Source organism: Mixophyes fleayi, chromosome 9 (genome assembly GCF_038048845.1).
Source record: "Mixophyes fleayi isolate aMixFle1 chromosome 9, aMixFle1.hap1, whole genome shotgun sequence".
Lineage (NCBI taxonomy): Eukaryota > Metazoa > Chordata > Amphibia > Anura > Limnodynastidae > Mixophyes > Mixophyes fleayi.
In genome coordinates this window covers 125,271,279-125,290,274 of record NC_134410.1, presented here as the reverse complement: position 1 = coordinate 125,290,274, position 18,996 = coordinate 125,271,279, and the positions used below count along the sequence as shown (strand labels likewise).

Genomic DNA, 18,996 nt, shown 5'->3' with positions numbered 1-18,996 from the left:
GAACAAGAAAAGAAAGAGGCAAAATTAAAGTTTGCGCGATGACCTAATCAGGCTTTACGGATCACCAAATAGAAAATGCAGTTCATCCTCTTCTGCTATCCACTTAGTTTACAACAGCATGGAGAGATAGATGCACCCGTAGCAACCAGATTGTAGCTATCATTTATCTAGAATACACTGAAAATGATAGGTAGAATCTGATTGGCTGCTATGGGCAACACCTCCACTTTTTCTTTTTAGAAAGCCCTTGGATCAGCCATTGGATAACACTCATGATGGTCTTAGAACCACAACTATTGGTACGAGCGTCAAGCTGCCATACAGAAGTTAAAATCAATTCCGTTGGTTGCTGCTTGTGACGATCAGCAAGGTGAAACAGCCTGTAAATATTAAAGTGGCTTGTTTAAATCCCTTAAAACAGTCAATAATTACTAAATAACGCACCAGAGACGCCAATATATATTCACTCCTGTAAATAATATCCGAATAAATAGTGCGCTCGGATGTCATATTAGTCAGTTCTGGTGTCAACACGTCAGTGACCATTAAAGAATAATGTACCCACTGCTACAGATTTTAAAAATCACATCAGTATTTGTTTGACCCAAGGAAACTACGTTCTCATGTTTTTATGTAGTCAGAGACAGTCAATGACTTCTAATATCCATATAATGTACAGAAGGGATTGTATTATCCAAGGAGCCCCCACCAAAACATCAGTCTAGTCCATAAAAGAAAAAATCCCGTCAGTGGATCCATCCAATGTTGGGTCTGTTTAATACGTTTGTGGAATGCGACAAGGCGATTATCCCGATTGCACGGGTACTGTAACCCTTTGTATTGAGGCTCGTGATGAAATGAAGCCATGTCAGAATCCTTTAACTGGATTATTGCACATCTACCAGGTCTTTCTGGAGGTATCTCAGCTACGAACTATGCCATCGGAGAAAGAGGACACCATGAGGTCACGTTGTCTGGACAGTTCACCAGGAGATTTCCCTTCATGTAGAAGAGAGAACACTTCAAACTTCTGTTTACTTGGAAGAAATTGTTTATCCCCAGCTGGAAACTTCAAAAGAAAGGAAGTGTGACAGGAAAGTGACCTTATAACGAAAAAGATCCCGTGATATCTCAGCCCAAGGCCGTCTCGTTATCGAACGTTGATCTTGACTTGAGATGTGACTTCAGCTTGGTGCGTTCAGGGTCATGTTAGTCTTCATGGTGTCTTGAAGACTTCAAGATAGAGGCTGATAATTTTACGTAGGACACTTATAATGCTTCCCAAGATAAAGAAACCACAGATGAAGTATGTCTGTCTTCAGCTGTTGAGGGCAATATAAGATGGCTCAGCTAGTAGAGGATTACTGGCAGGAGAACCAACCTTTTAGCTGAATAGAGAAACGGCTACAGGAAGCGAGTAAACAAAACCCCCAGAAAATGCAATGGGAAATAATCCCTTTAATTCTACCTCCTCTTTGTACGGACCATCAAAACGCTGCATTAAATATCCATTGTGAAGGTCTGAGGTGTATAACAGTCTGAGCGGTCAGGAGAGTAAAACAAATTAGTGGATTACTGGCATCCACAAATCAAATTGGTCAGGTAACATCTGTACTCTCTGTGCTCCGTAACATCGCGCTCCTTCCAGTAATCAATAACGCAGCAGATTCCTCTCATTTACACATATTTATAGAGGATAATCTACCTTTCTTGTAAGAGACATAGGATCTGTTATAAACTCTTATTCCCCGTGTTATCAGTATTAAATAGATGCCACAGATGAGAAGATTCTTAAGGCAGCAATCTCATGAACAAATGAGGTGTGTTTTTTTAAATTACCATTGGAAATTTAATTTTTTTCCCTTTGTTTGTTTCTTCAGGCTGCTACTAATGATTTATAATTCCGCACAGGGTCATGTGACTACCGTGGCAACCACAGTCACTTCCCACATAATGTAGAGAGCAGAGAGGATTTGGAAGGCCCCACTGAGCTTTGTCTGCACATGACATGCTGAGTCTGTTTGTGTTTGAATGGCAGCCAAGCTTGTCTGCCCTCTAGAGAGATTTTGAAAAGGAGATAATGATATGTAGGAGAACAGCTAAAAAAAAAAAAAAAGGACTCTTAAAAGGGTACTTCACTTTCGATTTAAAAAACAAACAAACATTTCTGTGGGATTGCTGCTTTAAGAACCTAGCAATTCTAGGTGATTATAATATAAATGTTAATAGGATATAAAATGAAGTCTTAAAACAGTAGTGCTAAAAATAATATAAATCTTGCAATGGAATTTTATAGACAGTAAAGTGAATAACTCAGGGGGGTGTCGGATTACTCACGTCAGTGAAGTGGGTTTTTTGGCTGGATACATGATGCAGAAAACCCTCCTGCTCTTGTATGGCCCCCTCTGGCTCATACCTAGAATGCAAAGACAGATTTCACTCATCACACATAACATGCATGTCTCCTATGACACTAATCACACTCAACACACGTCACTTATCACATGCAACACACATGGCCAGCAGTCACACACAGGACATCTCCTCATAGAACATCTTTGTCCGTGGCTTAGCGATTACACTATGAGAGAGAGATTCAGCAGCATTCTAGCAGTATAAAAAGAAAGATGGAAGATAAAGTTATTACAGCGCTATCTTTGTGGACACACAAACGACCAGACACTTCTCTTACAAAACCCTCCCCCCCCCCCAGAAACAGCTCCGCGCCTTTGCTCACCCCTCCTCCAGCGTCAGTCTGTCTGTGTTCAGGCTCTCCGACACGCTTCCGTTTAACATGTGGGACTCTTCCCCGTCTCCCAGATTCTCCATCTCCATGGTAAATACCAGGGACGTTTATTAATGAGCCGATAACAATATGTGAGGATCCCAAAGACTGTGATATAGAATATTCACCTAGTGGGGGTGGGGGAGAATGATACAAAGAAACTGTTGAGAAACGTGGGTGCAAGCTACGGATCAGGATGAAAAAGTGCCATAGATTTTCCTCTATAACAGAAACATATCGACGTACAGACTCGTAGCATCGTCATAGCTTCTGATTTGCACCAATGAGTGGCAACTTTGCCAAACTGTTTATAGATCTGCACAACTTCAGGGGCAAACACAGGATTTGTAGAAGGGGGTTTCCACACCACGCCGCCAGTGGACGTCACCAGCATGCATGGGGGCGTAGCTATAATATTAGACAGTGCTTGGCTGCTCTCCAACTCTTCCTATCCCCATCATATACATGGGCAATGCTGCCTGCACTACTGTTAGGGGCACAGCTCTCCCTTTTCAAGCAGAGCTGTGTGAAGCGGGGGCAGGGTCCAGCCACCTCGATTATACAGTGCCCCAGGCTTGGAGGGGGGTTTCCAGGCACTAGGAACCCCTCCCCTCGGTTTGCCTATGAACTTCATTCTTTGAAATGTTCCTAATAGGCTGTTGAGTATCGTATGCACACCCCCCCCCCCCCCCCCCCTCCAACAAACACACACCCTGCTAGAATTTGCCAGCCTGCCCCTGGGGGAGAAGGGGATTTCCATCGGGCTAAATGCTTGCCATAGCTGCAATTATCAGCCACTTTAGTAAATACTTCCTGAATTGAGGGATATGCATACTCATCAGGCCAAGGTCCCGAATTTTTGGCATCAGAGGTACGGATTGGCTTAGTGATTTTAGGAATCTTGTACAATGGTAACTTGGTGACTTTTACAGAACATCCGTAATGTAGTGGTTTTCTATATAAGCAATATTAACAAATTAGGACATTATTCTGTCTGAAGGGGATAGACAAAACATCTATATTCTTAAGAAAGCACGGAACAATACAACATTTTTAATGAAAAAATTAAATTTTTACATCTTAAAGGGCCACTAAATTGTAATTTTCAGGTACGAGCCGTCAAGGTGAAATACAACGTTCAGTGTTACCCTGACATTCCAATTCAGCTCGAATAAAAAGCAAAGCATTAATTCCCGACTCCCTTACAGACAATTGAGGCCCCTCCCACATTGTCCCAATTGGATCCGACACAGATCATAAAGAAAGGAATGCAGTCACTTGAGTTACTGTGACATCACTGGCCCCGCCCCTGTGTATGAGCCCACCAATCCATATTTTGTATTATTTTGGCAAACCTGCCTGTCTGCTGTATTAGAGAAGCTCCTCCCCCTAACATGGCGGCCCCAAGCAGTGCAGTGACATCCGTCGTAAAAATAAAAAAATCCAACCTTCACTTAGTCACACATTGGAGGGGGTTACTACAAATTAAGCAGTGAGATCATCTATCCAGTTTTACACTATATTTTATTAAAAAGTCTTACTTTAATTTAAAAATATAATATTTATTTATTTTTAGCCACGCTGAAAAAGAGACGGGATAATATCCTGCTTTTTTTTTTTATACGGACAATTACATTGCATATAGAGTGTCTTTTGGAATCTGCTACAGCAGTCTACATTCAGTAGATCACCATAGGTAGCAGAAGGAACAGGGTACGGACATAGAAAGTTAAAATACAAAGTTCATTAAAAATTACAACTTGAAGGCACCCAGATTCGTTCATGAGTATATAATGCTGCATTAAGCAGCACTGCAGTGTATGACATAGGGTAGTCTGTTCTGTCACTAGTTAACCAGCTGTCTCGCTATGATCTCACAGCTTCCTGTGACGGTTATTAAATCCCACCTTGTTCTATAGATCTGAGCTGGTGGATACAGTTACACATCTAAAAATAAACACTGTTACTGCAAGGCTGTAGTTTGTGTTTAACCAGAAGTTAAACAACGTGATAGCAAGTGCAAACACAATTCCCAGAGTGAGTGTTGTATAATAATGTATCACACATACATGACACAACAAGATCCGCAAGTCCTCTAGAGAGACCTTGTCCTGAAACATCACTTATACTAACTACAGACAATAACTAGGACAATAAGGGTGCTACAAGCATGCGTCCTTCTGTCCCTGGCACGCCCGTTAGTAGCGGTAAATGCAAATGGATCACTCTGTCACAGTAAGCCACACTTATAACTTGGATTTCCCTTTTAAAGACTTTATAAAGACTAATATATATATATATATATATATATATATATATATATATATATATATTAGTCCTTGTGCACTTCTTGTCTCTGCAGTGTTTATCCACAGTCTGACTCCAGAGCTGTATGTGTGGGTGGACTGCGCTCATTTGATGAGTCTGTAAACCCGCAGTACAATGCAACTCTGGGACCCCAATGTCAGTGTGCCATTGTTCTAGTATCAAAAAAGCGATAATAACATGCATTACATATATGACAATCAGGAGACCCCAAAACAGACTTTGGGACTCACAAGTTACACATCTCTTAATCATGATCTACTGAGCCAGCTTTTCACAATCTGTCCTGATCCAGTTATTCACATGTCCTGATTTACTGATCGAGCTATTCACATGTCCTGATCTACTGACCCAGTTATTCACAATTTGTCCTGATCTACTTACTGATCCAGTTATTCACATGTCCTGATCGACTGACCCAACTATTCACAATTTGTCCTGATCTACTTACTGATCCAGTTATTCACATGTCCTGATCTACTGATCCAGTTTTTCACATGTCCTGATCTACTGATCCAGTTATTCACAATTTGTCCTGATCTACTGACCCAGTTATTCACAATTTGTCCTGATCTACTTACTGATCCAGTTATTCACATGTCCTGATCTACTGATCCAGTTATTCACATGTCCTGATCTACTGATCCAATTATTCACAATTTGTCCTGATCTACTTACTGATCCAGTTATTCACATGTCCTGATCTACTGATCCAGTTATTCACATGTCTTGATCTACTGATCCAGTTATTCACATGTCCTGATCTACTGATCCAGTTATTCACTATTTGTCCTGATCTACTCATCCAGTTATTCACATGTTCTGATCTACTGATCCAGTTATTCACATGTCCTGATCTACTGATCCAGTTATTCACATGTTCTGATCTACTGATCCAGTTATTCACATGTTCTGATCTACTGATCCAGTTATTCACATGTTCTGATCTACTGATCCAGTTATTCACATGTTCTGATCTACTGATCCAGTTATTCACATGTCCTGATCTACTGATCCAGTTATTCACTATTTGTCCTGATCTACTGATCCAGTTATTCACAATCTGTCCTGATCTACTTACTGATCCAGTTATTCACTATTTGTCCTGATCTACTGATCCAGTTATTCACTATTTGTCCTGATCTACTGATCCAGTTATTCACTATTTGTCCTGATCTACTGATCCAGTTATTCACAACCTGTGAGGCCAATCTTTAGTGATCTATTTTATTGGATGGCCGGCAGACGCTCTTTTCTTACATAAAGGACCTGCTCTTTACAGTTACTCTATAACCAAGAGTCATCCTACATATTTGAACCGGACGCATTTTTCCATCCTTTAGGTTCATTTTATGAAAGCATGCAGACAAATTCATGTAATAAAAGTATTAAAGATGTACAAAGGTGACACACAGACAGAGGCGTTCTTGTGGCGCAGACAGGTGACATCACAGAATGGGCGGAGCCTGGCAGCGCTGTCACAGTGCCCAGCAGAACTACCCGTTCATCCTCCTGAGTCACAGAGACCTACCGGTCAGTGAGTCCTCCACTGTGGAGGACTGACAGAAGGGGAGGAGTTACGCTACGTACTTTGATGCAAAAAACAGTCATTTTTGACACCCAATGTAATAATGTTCCCGGGATTTTTACCGCTCAGACCGTAGCTTAGGCTACCAGCGTATATCATAAACAGTGATGTAAGTAAATACATTTCCGGATTATGAAAGGTGCTAAACTTTCATTATTGTGTTTTGTGTGCGCTCTGTAAACAAAGAGAGATTTCTATCAATTCTACTTCAGTATAAGAATGAACTCACCTGTGGTATCACCTGGGTGGAAGTAGCCGATGACGTGTTACAAAGTTCTACAGCGGATGATGAGATTATCCATCCTACCCTGCGAGGCACAGAACATTACGTCAGTAACCTGCTCGTCAGAAGACTATTAGTACTTCTGGAATCCCCACAGTGGTACTAAATGTCACACACACATAACACACACAACACACTCGTATAACACACACATCCCACACACACTGACACACATACCACCGACGCACAATACCCAGCTTTTGTTATTAGGGGGAGCTGCTCCTGTACCTCAGGTATTAGGGGGGGCTGCTCCTGTACCTCAGGTATTAGGGGGGGGCTGCTCCTGTACCTCAGTTATTAGGGGGAAGCTGCTCCTGTACCTCAGGTATTAGGGGGGGCTGCTCCTGTACCTCAGGTATTAGGGGGGGCTGCTCCTGTACCTCAGGTATTAGGGGGGGCTGCTCCTGTACCTCAGGTATTAGGGGGGGCTGCTCCTGTACCTCAGGTATTAGGGGGGCTGCTCCTGTACCTCAGGTATTAGGGGGGGCTGCTCCTGTACCTCAGGTATTAGGGGGGGCTGCTCCTGTACCTCAGGTATTAGGGGGAGCTGCTCCTGTACCTCAGTTATTAGGGGGGAGCTGCTCCTGTACCTCAGGTATTAGGGGGGAGCTGCTCCTGTACCTCAGGTATTAGGGGGGAGCTGCTCCTGTACCTCAGGTATTAGGGGGGGCTGCTCCTGTACCTCAGGTATTAGGGGGGAGCTGCTCCTGTACCTCAGGTATTAGGGGGGAGCTGCTCCTGTACCTCAGGTATTAGGGGGGAGCTGCTCCTGTACCTCAGGTATTAGGGGGGGCTGCTCCTGTACCTCAGTTATTAGGGGGGAGCTGCTCCTGTACCTCAGGTATTAGGGGGGGCTGCTCCTGTACCTCAGGTATTAGGGGGGGCTGCTCCTGTACCTCAGGTATTAGGGGGAGCTGCTCCTGTACCTCAGTTATTAGGGGGAAGCTGCTCCTGTACCTCAGGTATTAGGGGGAAGCTGCTCCTGTACCTCAGGTATTAGGGGGAAGCTGCTCCTGTACCTCAGGTATTAGGGGGAAGCTGCTCCTGTACCTCAGGTATTAGGGGGAGCTGCTCCTGTACCTCAGGTATTAGGGGAAAGCTGCTCCTGTACCTCACTTATTGGGGGCTACACATGTACATTTTTGGACGGTTATGTGATTAATGATTGCATCAAGGCATGTGTGCGCTAATCAGTTTATCTATGTTTCAAAATGTCTCCGCTGAAACTGATGAAAGCTCTCACAATCTCTTTACCATCACTGCATTCAGACAAGACAGAAACAATATACTAGAATTTCTTAAACATTTGCAGTCAAATTCACAAATAGACATTAATTCCTTCAATCTTTGCTTCGTCTTTTTTTTTTTTTTTTAAACTTGATGAGGAACAAGGATAAGAGGACGACCGCTTGTTCCTTACATAAAAACCCCCTACAAGAATTGAATATAAGATTCATAAAAAAAACAAAAAAAACATGTTTGTTCTGAAAATATAAAGCCAGTCTATATTTTATAATTACTTGTAAAAACTTACAACTGTAACAATAAAACACTACTACAATATTCATGAATTAAGCTACGTACACACTACAGGTTTTTCACCCGATTATCATATCAATCACACGATAAACGACCATTAAATCCGATATGGCATTAGTGTGTACGCCCCCACAATCATATTTCATCGCTTCAACGCACATCGTATCGCTAGATTTGATTTTATAAACGGACTGAAAATCTCTATGAACAATGGAACGATGTCGTTCCAATTCTGCAGTGTGTACGCACTCAGGACCGGCAGTGTCCATAGATCTCTATGGAGTGTACAGATTCACGATCTTTTCAGCCGATGGTTATGACGAATGAAGAGCACGGATCTGACGGTAAATAATGTAAAACGGGTAAAGTGCGTACACAGGAATCGGCTGATCGGGACTTTCCGTGGTTGGTAAAATCACACCGGGAGACATTTTCTGTAGTGTGTACCCATTCTTACACAATAGGCGACCAAAACTTTGTTCTTTCTACCAGCATTAGAGAACTTATCCAGGTGCTGGAGGTGAGGCACCTGTGCGCCAGTTAGAAGTGAGATCTGCACTTATAGTAAACGTCACGGTGTGTTTGTATTCCCATTGTGCAGTTGGTTACAGTTCAAAGCATTTGTACCATTGTGAGCCCTTAATCCTCTATTATCACAGCGGAAGGAACTGTCAGCTTTGCGCTGTTTCTTCTCTATTTATTTAGCTTCCTTGTTTTTGCTTTGGCCACGTTTTCAACCAGAGGGGAGAAAAAAAAAACAAAACCCTTGTGTGGGATCAAGACTCTGGAAATGGAAGAATTAGGAAGCAGGCGTTGGGAGACGTACAATCCAGGCACATGGCTTTTATCCTAAACTTTAACTCTGTCTTCTCCACTTCTGAGTTGTAGAACTACAGATCCCAGCATGCCCCCAACAGCCTTCCTAAAGCAGCTGGGGGGCCCACAGTGGGTGGATATTAGGGTAGGAAAAGAATTGTATATTTACCCTACTTTGCAACAAAGTAACAAGTTAACATAACAATCTCTAAACACACTTCCCATTAAGGATACCTCTCTTTATTAAAATAGAGACCCCAATTCCCTTTTTAGTCCCCCCCCCTCCTCTGGGAGGGGCCCTGTACTTGAAGTTGGCTGGTTGCTGCAAGGAACGTATCAAGTGTCGTCTGATGCAAGAGGCGCATGGAATTGCATCAAGGCTCCCTAATTTCTGAGCTGTTCCCCTCCCGCAGGTTCCCCTGCTCCGCCTCAGTCACTCCCCAATCACCCCAGCACTCACCCAGCTCGTCTGAGGGAAGGGGTGCTCCGCTCTTTGGGGGGATTTTTGGCTGCAGGAATCAGGCTGGACGGAGGCGCAATGCTGTCACCCAGTGCGCACGGAGCAGCAAAGAGGGGCCCACCCTGCCCAATCACAGGCTTGTGACACATAGACACTCCCCGTGTACACTCACAGCACTGTGAGCAATGGAAACTCACTGTGTAGCTACCATGTGTTCCCTGCTTAGTGGGTGGAGGAGCAGGAGAAGAGAAGCCACTCTGTCCTCCTCCACCTCCCTCCCCACTCTCAAAGCCAGCATTCATGTGCTGCTACTCCTGGCAAGGGTGGCACTCTCATCCTAAGTGGTCAAACAGATGACTTGTCCTGTGCAACACTTCCAACTGTAGCCTAGACACTAGTGACTCCACATCTGTGTGGAACTGCAAGTCCCAGCATGCTGTGTCACCCTTCAGCATTCATGTGCTGCTAATCCTGGCAAGGGTGGCACTCTCATCCTAAGTGGTGAAACAGATGACCTGTCCTGTGCAACACTTCCAACTGTAAGACACAAGTGACTCCACTTCTGTGTGGAACTGCAAGTCCCAGCATAACCCTGCTGTGTCACCCTTCAGCATTTTAATGCATTTGGATATGTGTGAACCTGGTCACCCAACCAAGTGCATTTCTATTTTTCTGTCCATTTCTATAGTCAACTTTTGAGCACTATCACCAGATATATCATTTGATGCACTTTTAATGCTTTATTATGGTAATAAAAAGAAATCGCCAGAAAGATCTTTGAAAATGCAGAACTAGGACCCATAAGGTGTTTGGAATTATTTGCAGGATTGGAGTTACATTTAGAACTGTAGTAATAGAAAATAAAAGTGTGTAAGGTAATTCATTAGCAAATAGGTAATTGAGAGTGGACCTGATTCATTCAGGCTCGCAAAACATATTGTGCGTTTTGTTTTTTTAAACGTACGGAAATTGGGCAAACGCGCATCCGTATTCAACTGCTGGCGGATGTTTGTCTCTTGTTAGATCTGTGTACTGTACATAAAATACATTTTGTTCTAGGCAGGGGCGCACGCAGGATTTTAAAAGGGGGGGTTGCCCCCCCCCAAAAAAAAGCCCCCCCCACTCCCCCCCCCAAAAAAAGAGAGCTGCTCCATTTCGGCGGCACTGTATTGTACAGCAGCCGCGGCGCTGTCAAAGAAGCGTCCGCGGCAGTGCTGTATTGTATTGTACTACAATACAGCACCGCTGCTGTACAGTACAGTGCCGCTCTGTAGGGGCACTGTTTAGCCCCCGATCTTCGCGGAGGGGAGGGTTTTTTTTTGGAGAACCAGAAACCCCCCCTGCGTGCGCCCCTGCTAGCATGATTCACGACCGTCATCGATATCACTGGGCACGTACACCCGGACTGTAGCTGGTGCAAATGATAACAAAGATAAATACGTAACATTGAGATGCTCAAAGCTTGAATCGAGCACTTCTGCGTGCGTTGGAGCTTGGCACGCGCTTAGTGTACATGGACTACGTGCGTACGCCCAATGCCCTCCCCGTTCTCCCATGAAATCGTAGCTGTCATAAGGGTCCTTTGCGCCCCGAAGATGAATTGGATGTTTTTGCGTTCACTGACGTATGGTCCAGTCCTGGGCACACGCAGAACAAAATACCACATGTTCCGCAACGCATCAGGCCCGCTGTGGCCAAGTCAGGATCCATGAACCCTCCAACACAACAATTCTGCATTTTCCAAACTGCCACATCAGATCCCCCCTCCAGGGAAAAATTCTCAACATTTTTTTTAAAAACAAATACCGAATCGCGCATAGAGGTTGCAGAGAAACACCCCTAAGGCGTGCCTTACAGACGTTCTGCAAGGACACATTTAAAAAGCAGAAATCACCAGCAAAGTTCTCAGAGAACTCCAGACCTACAGCTGTATTGTAGGACATAAATGCATGTCTGTATAGAAATGAACGTACCTGGTATTCCCCATTAATAACAAACTCACCTTATACCTTACTTTCGGGCATGCCTCTGTCCCCTTCTGGCTGTGATTGTGCCCCGCTCAGTAATTTGCAATATTTAGACGGTTTGTGCAAAGGTAAATTCCCACGAGAACTTTTATTTTGTCTCATTGGATTTTCACAGCCCCTTGTGGAATTCAGCTGTCTGTATAAAGACATATATAAGCAGGGTGACCTTTATACAGTCACAAGGCCCCGCCGTGACCTGTAATACTCCTTACAATGCACAGTAGGGGTTACATTAGTCCTAGTGTAATTTAAAGGAGGTTACCATGGCGCAGGTTACTTGTGTTTTAAATATTTATTCTTTATGTGAATGGCAGCGTTTTACTTACAGTGACACAGGAATGAAAACTGGGAAAAGTTCCAATGTCAGTTAGACTTTCTACATGGTTGATGTATATCATCATCATCATCAGTTATTTATATAGCGCCACTGGTTCCGTAGCGCTGTACAGAGAACTCACTCACATCAGTCCCTGCCCCATTGGGGCTTACAGTCTAAATCCCCTAATATACACACAGACAGACAGAAACACAGACTAGGGTCAATTTGATAGCAGCCAATTAACCTACTAGTATGTATATATTATATTCAGGTGATACAGGAAACAGCAGACCTGATAGACATGTTTCTTCAAACATAGTAAGAGGTGTACGTCATTATCAGGGTACTTCTGGTGCAGCAACCAATCAGTTTGCTTTTATTTGTCTACTTCAAGTGACACAATGACATAAAGGGGTACATTTACTAAACTGCGGGTTTGAGAAAGTGGAGGTGTTGCCTATAGCAACCAATCAGATTCTAGCTGTCATTTTTGTATAATGTACTAAATAAATGATATCTAGAATCTGATTGGTTGCTATAGGCAAATCTCCACTTTTTCAAACCCGCAGTTTAGTAAATACACCCTCAAACGCTCTGATTGGTTGTTGGAGATGACAGCAAATTTTGCACCTAAATGCAATGTTGGTAAATGATTTAGATTATTTGGGAAATACAAACATACGGGTAATGAAATCAGCATAGATGTCAGTAATATGTCACGTTAGATGGACTCTGATTCTCACATGTGGAAACCGATATTATTATAATTTGATCGTAGTTACGTTATAACCTCCTGGCCTCCCCTGAGAACCGCCGCAGGCTAGTACGTAGTAGGTAAATATGATTAAATCCTTATCTTCAAGCACCCGCCCAAGAATGGCTCATTGTCTGTAGCCTTTACCACGTGGAATACGTCAAGATTAAAACCTTACTACATTTATCTTTCATGTTTTCTTTTGATTTTGGAGAACAAATGTTGTATTATATTTTAACATGAATTTCAGTTCATACCATTCTATGTCACAATTTTGCACTCCCAGAATCCTCGCTCCCTAGGCTGCAGCCTGGTTAGCCTATGGTATAGTCATGCCTAGGGCACCAGCAATATATAACGTCAGCAGCTATCTTATTATGGTAAGGAGCCGGCGCAGTGCTGTGTACACTGTCAGGAGAGGGTTTCATCATAACGGAAACGCTGCGCTGTGTGTACAGGTGTTCCAGTAGACTCTATTTCCTCAACAGAACTGAGAGGTGTTTTTTTTTATATTTACTTCCTCTTTTGTAGAACCCCCTTTATTGTTGTTATACTCCTGTTTTGCAGACTAGTTTACTCACCACTAGATGTTTGCTGAACATTTTCCTGTTTTGACTCTCCCATAATGATATTTTTTTTATATAGTCGGAAGAACATCTTGTACTACGAGACCAGGAGTAACCCAAAAGTGAGATTATTTACTACTATACCAATAGTCCTGAGAATGCATCACTAGGAACCAGTACCTCATTCCTATCGGTCAGACAGAGCCTCAATGATGTCACTGGTTCCTAGCCAAGCGATACTGGCCCCGCCCACAAAATGGCAGCCTACACTCTCTATGTAGGTGACCGGTTCACTTTGAGGGGAGTTTTTTTCTCAGTCTGGGTGCCCTGTGTGTAAATAATGACATACTCCCCCCTCAAAATGCGTGAATGTGGATTGAGTGCGCCGCTGTGGTTGGTAACGCAACACAGGGGTGCAGCCATGTCACATGGGGTCGCCGGATCACGCCATACAATGGCCTCTGCCTGCCGAGTGGTCATCTGTCAACAGGATTCTCTGGTAAAGTTTGGTGGAACCAGACATTCGGGGAAGTGGCCAACTTAAGCTCACACTGCTGGAATATTTTCACATAACGGGTGTCTTCTACGCCCAGTGCCCGCCACCTGAATTATCCAGTCTGGTGAGCGATACTTGGATGACACCAGATTTGCCAAAGCCAATCAGAAAAACAACAAGGCAAACGCTCAACTGTCTAAGAAAAAATTGAAGTAAAACTCAGACCCCTATCCCGTCACCACCGCAATGCACATAGATATGTAGCAAGAACACTTATCAGATTGAGTAGGGCGTCAGCTCTTGATTTCAGTCACCCTGCCCCCAATGCATTACAAATGCTGCTTCTACTTTGAGTTCTGCACCTGAAACTGCAGAGTAATTTGTCAGTATCGTTGGTTAGTCGGTGGTTGGTTAGTCGGTGATGAGTTGGCTTCTGACAGGCGTGATGTGTGTTTACAGATGTCAGTGTGTTTAACACATGGCTGCACAGATGTGACGTCCTTAGTTCATGACCAGCTAACGCGTTCCGATTTATTGATGTCACCTTGACAAAGACATTAAATAGGTTGAAACGCGTTAGTTGGTCGTGAACTAAGGACATCATATCGTGTGGACATCCCATCAAAGGACTCTATAACCCGGGTATTTACATCTTCTAGAGACTTTGCAATGCCCATCCGTCAGTTTAAGTCGTATTGTTCCCTTTGGGGAAAAAGTGGTTTACTAAAACTGTTTTATATTTAAACAGGTTTTCTCCATTTGAATGTGTATGCTTGGTAATTCCTACCTCATTTCAATGGTCCTTCGCTGTGTAGTATTTTTATTACTTTCAGAATCTGTTCACCTGGAGACACAAAGAAAAAGCAAGAATTCTGCTTCACCTATAGAAAAGACTTGCACTCAATTGTGGACGCTTTAATATATTGAATGGTCACTTTACATTTATGCATCGATTATTATTTAATGGCTTAGCACTATTACTAGATTTTTTCCGGTTTATTTTGTATAGGTGAAACTCTGCACGGTGCACTGACTACGGCCAACAAGCATTTACCATCGCTGGGCTAGTACACAGCGGAATTAGTCTAACACACACTTATTATAGTGGGTCCTTACGTTGATTGACAGCCATAAAGAGCATTCCTAAATAAAGTACAACTTATTATTTTTGTTAACAAGCAAGAGGTACAGGTTTTGTTCGGCTGGCATTGATTACAGCTCGTACTGTACGCTGGATTCTGCAGATCAGTTCTATCAGTGTAATATTACACCTCACCTGCCCTGTGTAGAGAAGGTGTGCATCTCTCCCACCAATCACAACTGAATGCAGGAAGTAGAGTGCAACATACGCCATAGGGGATGTTTGTAATGACAGCGTACGTGTGGGAAAACAAAGAGCACCTCAGTCCAGGATTTACAGCAGGGGGAATAAGGAACAAGAGTGTCAACAAGGCTACATTAGTCGGACAAGCATTGCCGTCTGTGTAACGTCAACTAGCCTGGGACCAAGGACGTCCAAACACAACCCAGCCTTTACTAAATCTGCAGATGCAAACTGTAGCAGGAATTGTTGACATTAAAACCAATTAAATGCATATAATTTTGCAATCCCAGTGGCCCAGGTTATAAATAAGGTTACTGTACAGTGGATTATAAAGAAGTCCCTATGTGAGAACATGTTTACTTGCCTTTGAGTGCCGACTAAGGCCTTGGCAATCCGCTGGTTGTGTAGTGCCCAGCCAGCCGGCCCGCTTGCTGCAAGATGGGCACAGCTCAACGACGTCTCCTCTCATCTTCGCATGAATTATACAAGTAGGACAGAACCATGCTCAAATAAGCCCTGACCGTTGTTGCCTCTAAGAGAGCTGGAAATTATAGTGTTAAAAACACAGCTTGTCAGGAGTTTTCAGTGTGCAGGGTTGCACCGAACAGCAGATTCCTGAGTGGGAGTTCTCATTTAATTCTCTCAATTCCAACCTGATTTCTAATTGGCTGTACACTGAGCTGTGTCTGTGTTAGATCATTTGGAATCTGTATAGTTGTTAAGCATTGTAGGGTCCATTGACTAAGCTGCGATAAGCCAAAAATCGGGAGAAAACAGCTGTTTCCAGAAAACGCCCATCGCAGCTCTACTTTTAATTTATCAAGGGGGTTAAAGCCGGAGGAATCAGAGATTTTCCCTGACGTTACCGGTCTAACGCTGGGCGCTGCAGCGACGTGACCCAGTTTAACAAGAGGTGTGTTTTACTGCCAGCCTTTATAAGGCGTTAGCTTACCTCCTAATGGAGTCCATAAGACTCCAGTTAGACGCCAATGATATACAGAAAGGTGATCACATGACAGGTTTCATGGTAGACGAGGGGTTAAGTAACGTCAAGCTGAATGAGGTTTTTTTTTTTTCTGTGTGAATCCTTTGGGCCCTTTTATTCCCCGAAATACACAGATATTAATAGACAAGAGCCAGCAGAAGGTCAGGGCATAAAGTTTACCCTGTGTGTGTCTCTCTATAAAACAATGGGACAATGATGTGCGTTAGTGTAAGCCGTGCAGGGGAGTAATGAGTGTATTTGTGTGTTTTACACTCAGCTGTGTCCTCATCTGTGAACGTACAAACACTGCAAGAGGATTTCGGTTTCTAGGTAACCCGCAAGAAGTCAGCCATATATCAGGGGCGGACAGAAGCCAGCGTTCTGAATCTGGCCCTAAACACCACCAGTTGGACATCCCTGTCAGAGATAAAAATGTAACAACTTTCAAGGAGATCTGGTAGATTCCACTGAATCTAATGCTGGTCACATAAGAGCCCATCCTACAGCTCGGCACAGGATCCCAACAACATGATCAGCTTCGCGGACGACAAGTCCACGCGGTCAGTTCGATTCGCCATTGCAGTCAGCTGATGACCGGATAATTGTCAAAGCCTGCTGATTGGCCACTCACAATATCTGGCCGATCTGCTGATATCAGCACATGTGTGACTGACCTATCAGTGATAGCCGGGAGGTAGACGCAATAAGACCTCATTCATCAAGAAACACAAAACGCACGTAATGTGCAGGTATTTTTCAGCGACGCACGTTCGGGTATACGCTGGTCCGTACCCAACATCCGGATCTGAAGATACGTCTGGTGATGAATACGGGTGTAGGTCCGCTTTGCTCTAACAGACAACAGGATACGTCCAATACATATGTGGGATATCAAGTCCCAAAAGAACGTACAGAAAAAAAACTATCCTATTAATGTTACCTGTTAAAAATATAGTCATTGATGACAAAACATTAGAAAACGGAAAAAGTTTTGTTGTTTTTTTGTTGTTGTTGTTTTGCCATGAAATACATTTATCAGGATGTAATTAACGTCTAATGTACGTAAAATACATTTTTACAGTTGCTCCTGATACAAACACATGTTATAGCTGTATACACAGCCGTCATCACTAGTAATCGGCACTTACACCTGACCTGTAGCTGCTGCAAGTGATACGACTGAAAAACACGCACCTGAGAGATGCCCAGAGTTTGAATCGGACGCTGCTGCGTGCGTTTGAGCTCGGCACGTGCCCTACTGTACCCCTCCCCGTTCCCTCCCTGAAATCGTAGTCCGCAGTAAAGGACCTCTCTGCGCTCTCTGCCGTATGCTCGTTCTGGGCATGCCCAGGGCAATTTTAAGCAAAAAATGCAACCTATCAGCGTTTCCGCTCCTTAATGATTCAAGCCCAATAGTTGGTTCAAACCAAGCAACGATTTCCCTAATAAAATAAATAATAAAAATGATAACTAAAGATTATTAAAATATTAATAGATAAATAGTCCAGCCTTCAACAACAGCCTCCAGGCGTGAGAAAAGGGTCAGACATTTTACATCAAACACCCACAAATGCCCGAAATATCACATACAACGCATATAGCCCCCAACACCCAGACCGCCATCAGTCCCCTAAATTTTGTCCATCCCCCTTATTACCCCAGCCCTAACGGAACTGCACTCTCACATTACGAAGTAAGCAAGCGGTGGCTGTCCAGCTGCTGTGGAACTACAGATCCCAGCATTCCCTTGTGGCCAGAGTCTGGCAGGACATGCTGAGGGTGGTAGTTCCATGACAGCTGGAGAGTCAGGGATGTCTTACCTCTGTTTCCTGCATGTAGAGTTGTAATATGTCACCAGGATAAATACCTGACACCATAGCCTCCTCCGGCATCAGATCTCAGTCATACTGCAAGTATTTGTCATCCCAGTAATCCAGAAGAGTAGATGCATATAACGTAGAGGTATTACACCAGTGCTGTGCAGTCTGTGCAGTCTCACACATGTGTTTGTTTTGGACATAAACCCCCGACTGCCTTAGAAACTGCTGGGAGGAGCGTAGAGCCTTGCTGGCCGGCTCAGATGTTAATGTACTCAGTACTTTCCATCTGTGAAGAACGGCAGTAATGCACGTAGTGCAGACTGACAACTCCAGCTCTGGTACACAGTGAGGTTTAAACGGGACCTGTCATTTTTTAAGAACTGATTAAGGTCAGGGGCCTGATCCGAATGCAACTTGCACATAAATTGCGTTCGAAAACAAAGAACAGGGAACTTGTGCGCAGTTTCGAGCGCATTGAACTCCAAGCGCATCTCCAGACACGTTTCCGTTTGGGTGTAAGTGCGCTCTCTCTACACAGTACTTACCGTACGTAGACAGACAGACCCTCCCCTCTCCCAGTCTGCATCCCAAGGCACAAGTGTCGTACATCTGGTTATATAAAAGTATACATTTCCGGTATAAAAACCTGTACAAGCAATAAAAAATGTCACCCAAAATAATTGCATACATTAAAAAAAAAAAAAAATACTATAGAAAAGCCACACGGGTAGATACAAAAATAAGTTATTCTGCTGTAACTACAGTATCAAAAATATTTGAAAGTGAATTATTAGGCTGTAAATCCAGTGTGGGTAATAAGGGGGTCTATGAAATTATTAATTACAGTGTGATTAACATTCAACAACTGCAAAGTACTTCCCCGTGACAGTTCGGCTCCTACTGCCCTGT

At 43.5% G+C, this 18,996-nt stretch overlaps 1 protein-coding gene across 3 annotated transcripts in view; it reads right to left on the bottom strand.

Annotated features, from left to right (window-relative positions):
• SLC38A5 (solute carrier family 38 member 5) overlaps positions 1–18,229 on the bottom strand; it is a 34,482-nt gene extending 16,253 nt beyond the window's left edge. The window contains exons 1-4 of one of the 3 annotated variants that reach the window (XM_075185571.1): positions 18,135–18,229; positions 6,928–7,006; positions 2,738–2,913; positions 2,338–2,416 (exon numbers count right to left, since the gene is read on the bottom strand). In XM_075185571.1, coding sequence (XP_075041672.1) covers positions 2,338–2,416; positions 2,738–2,835 — 177 coding nt within the window. In that variant the 5' untranslated portion in view covers positions 2,836–2,913; positions 6,928–7,006; positions 18,135–18,229. Of the gene's footprint in view, positions 1–2,337; positions 2,417–2,737; positions 2,914–6,927; positions 7,007–8,769; positions 9,434–9,796; positions 9,933–18,134 lie in introns of those variants that run through there. The other 2 variants (XM_075185570.1, XM_075185572.1) reach the window with 2 other exon arrangements.
• Positions 18,230–18,996: the final 767 nt, after the last annotated feature.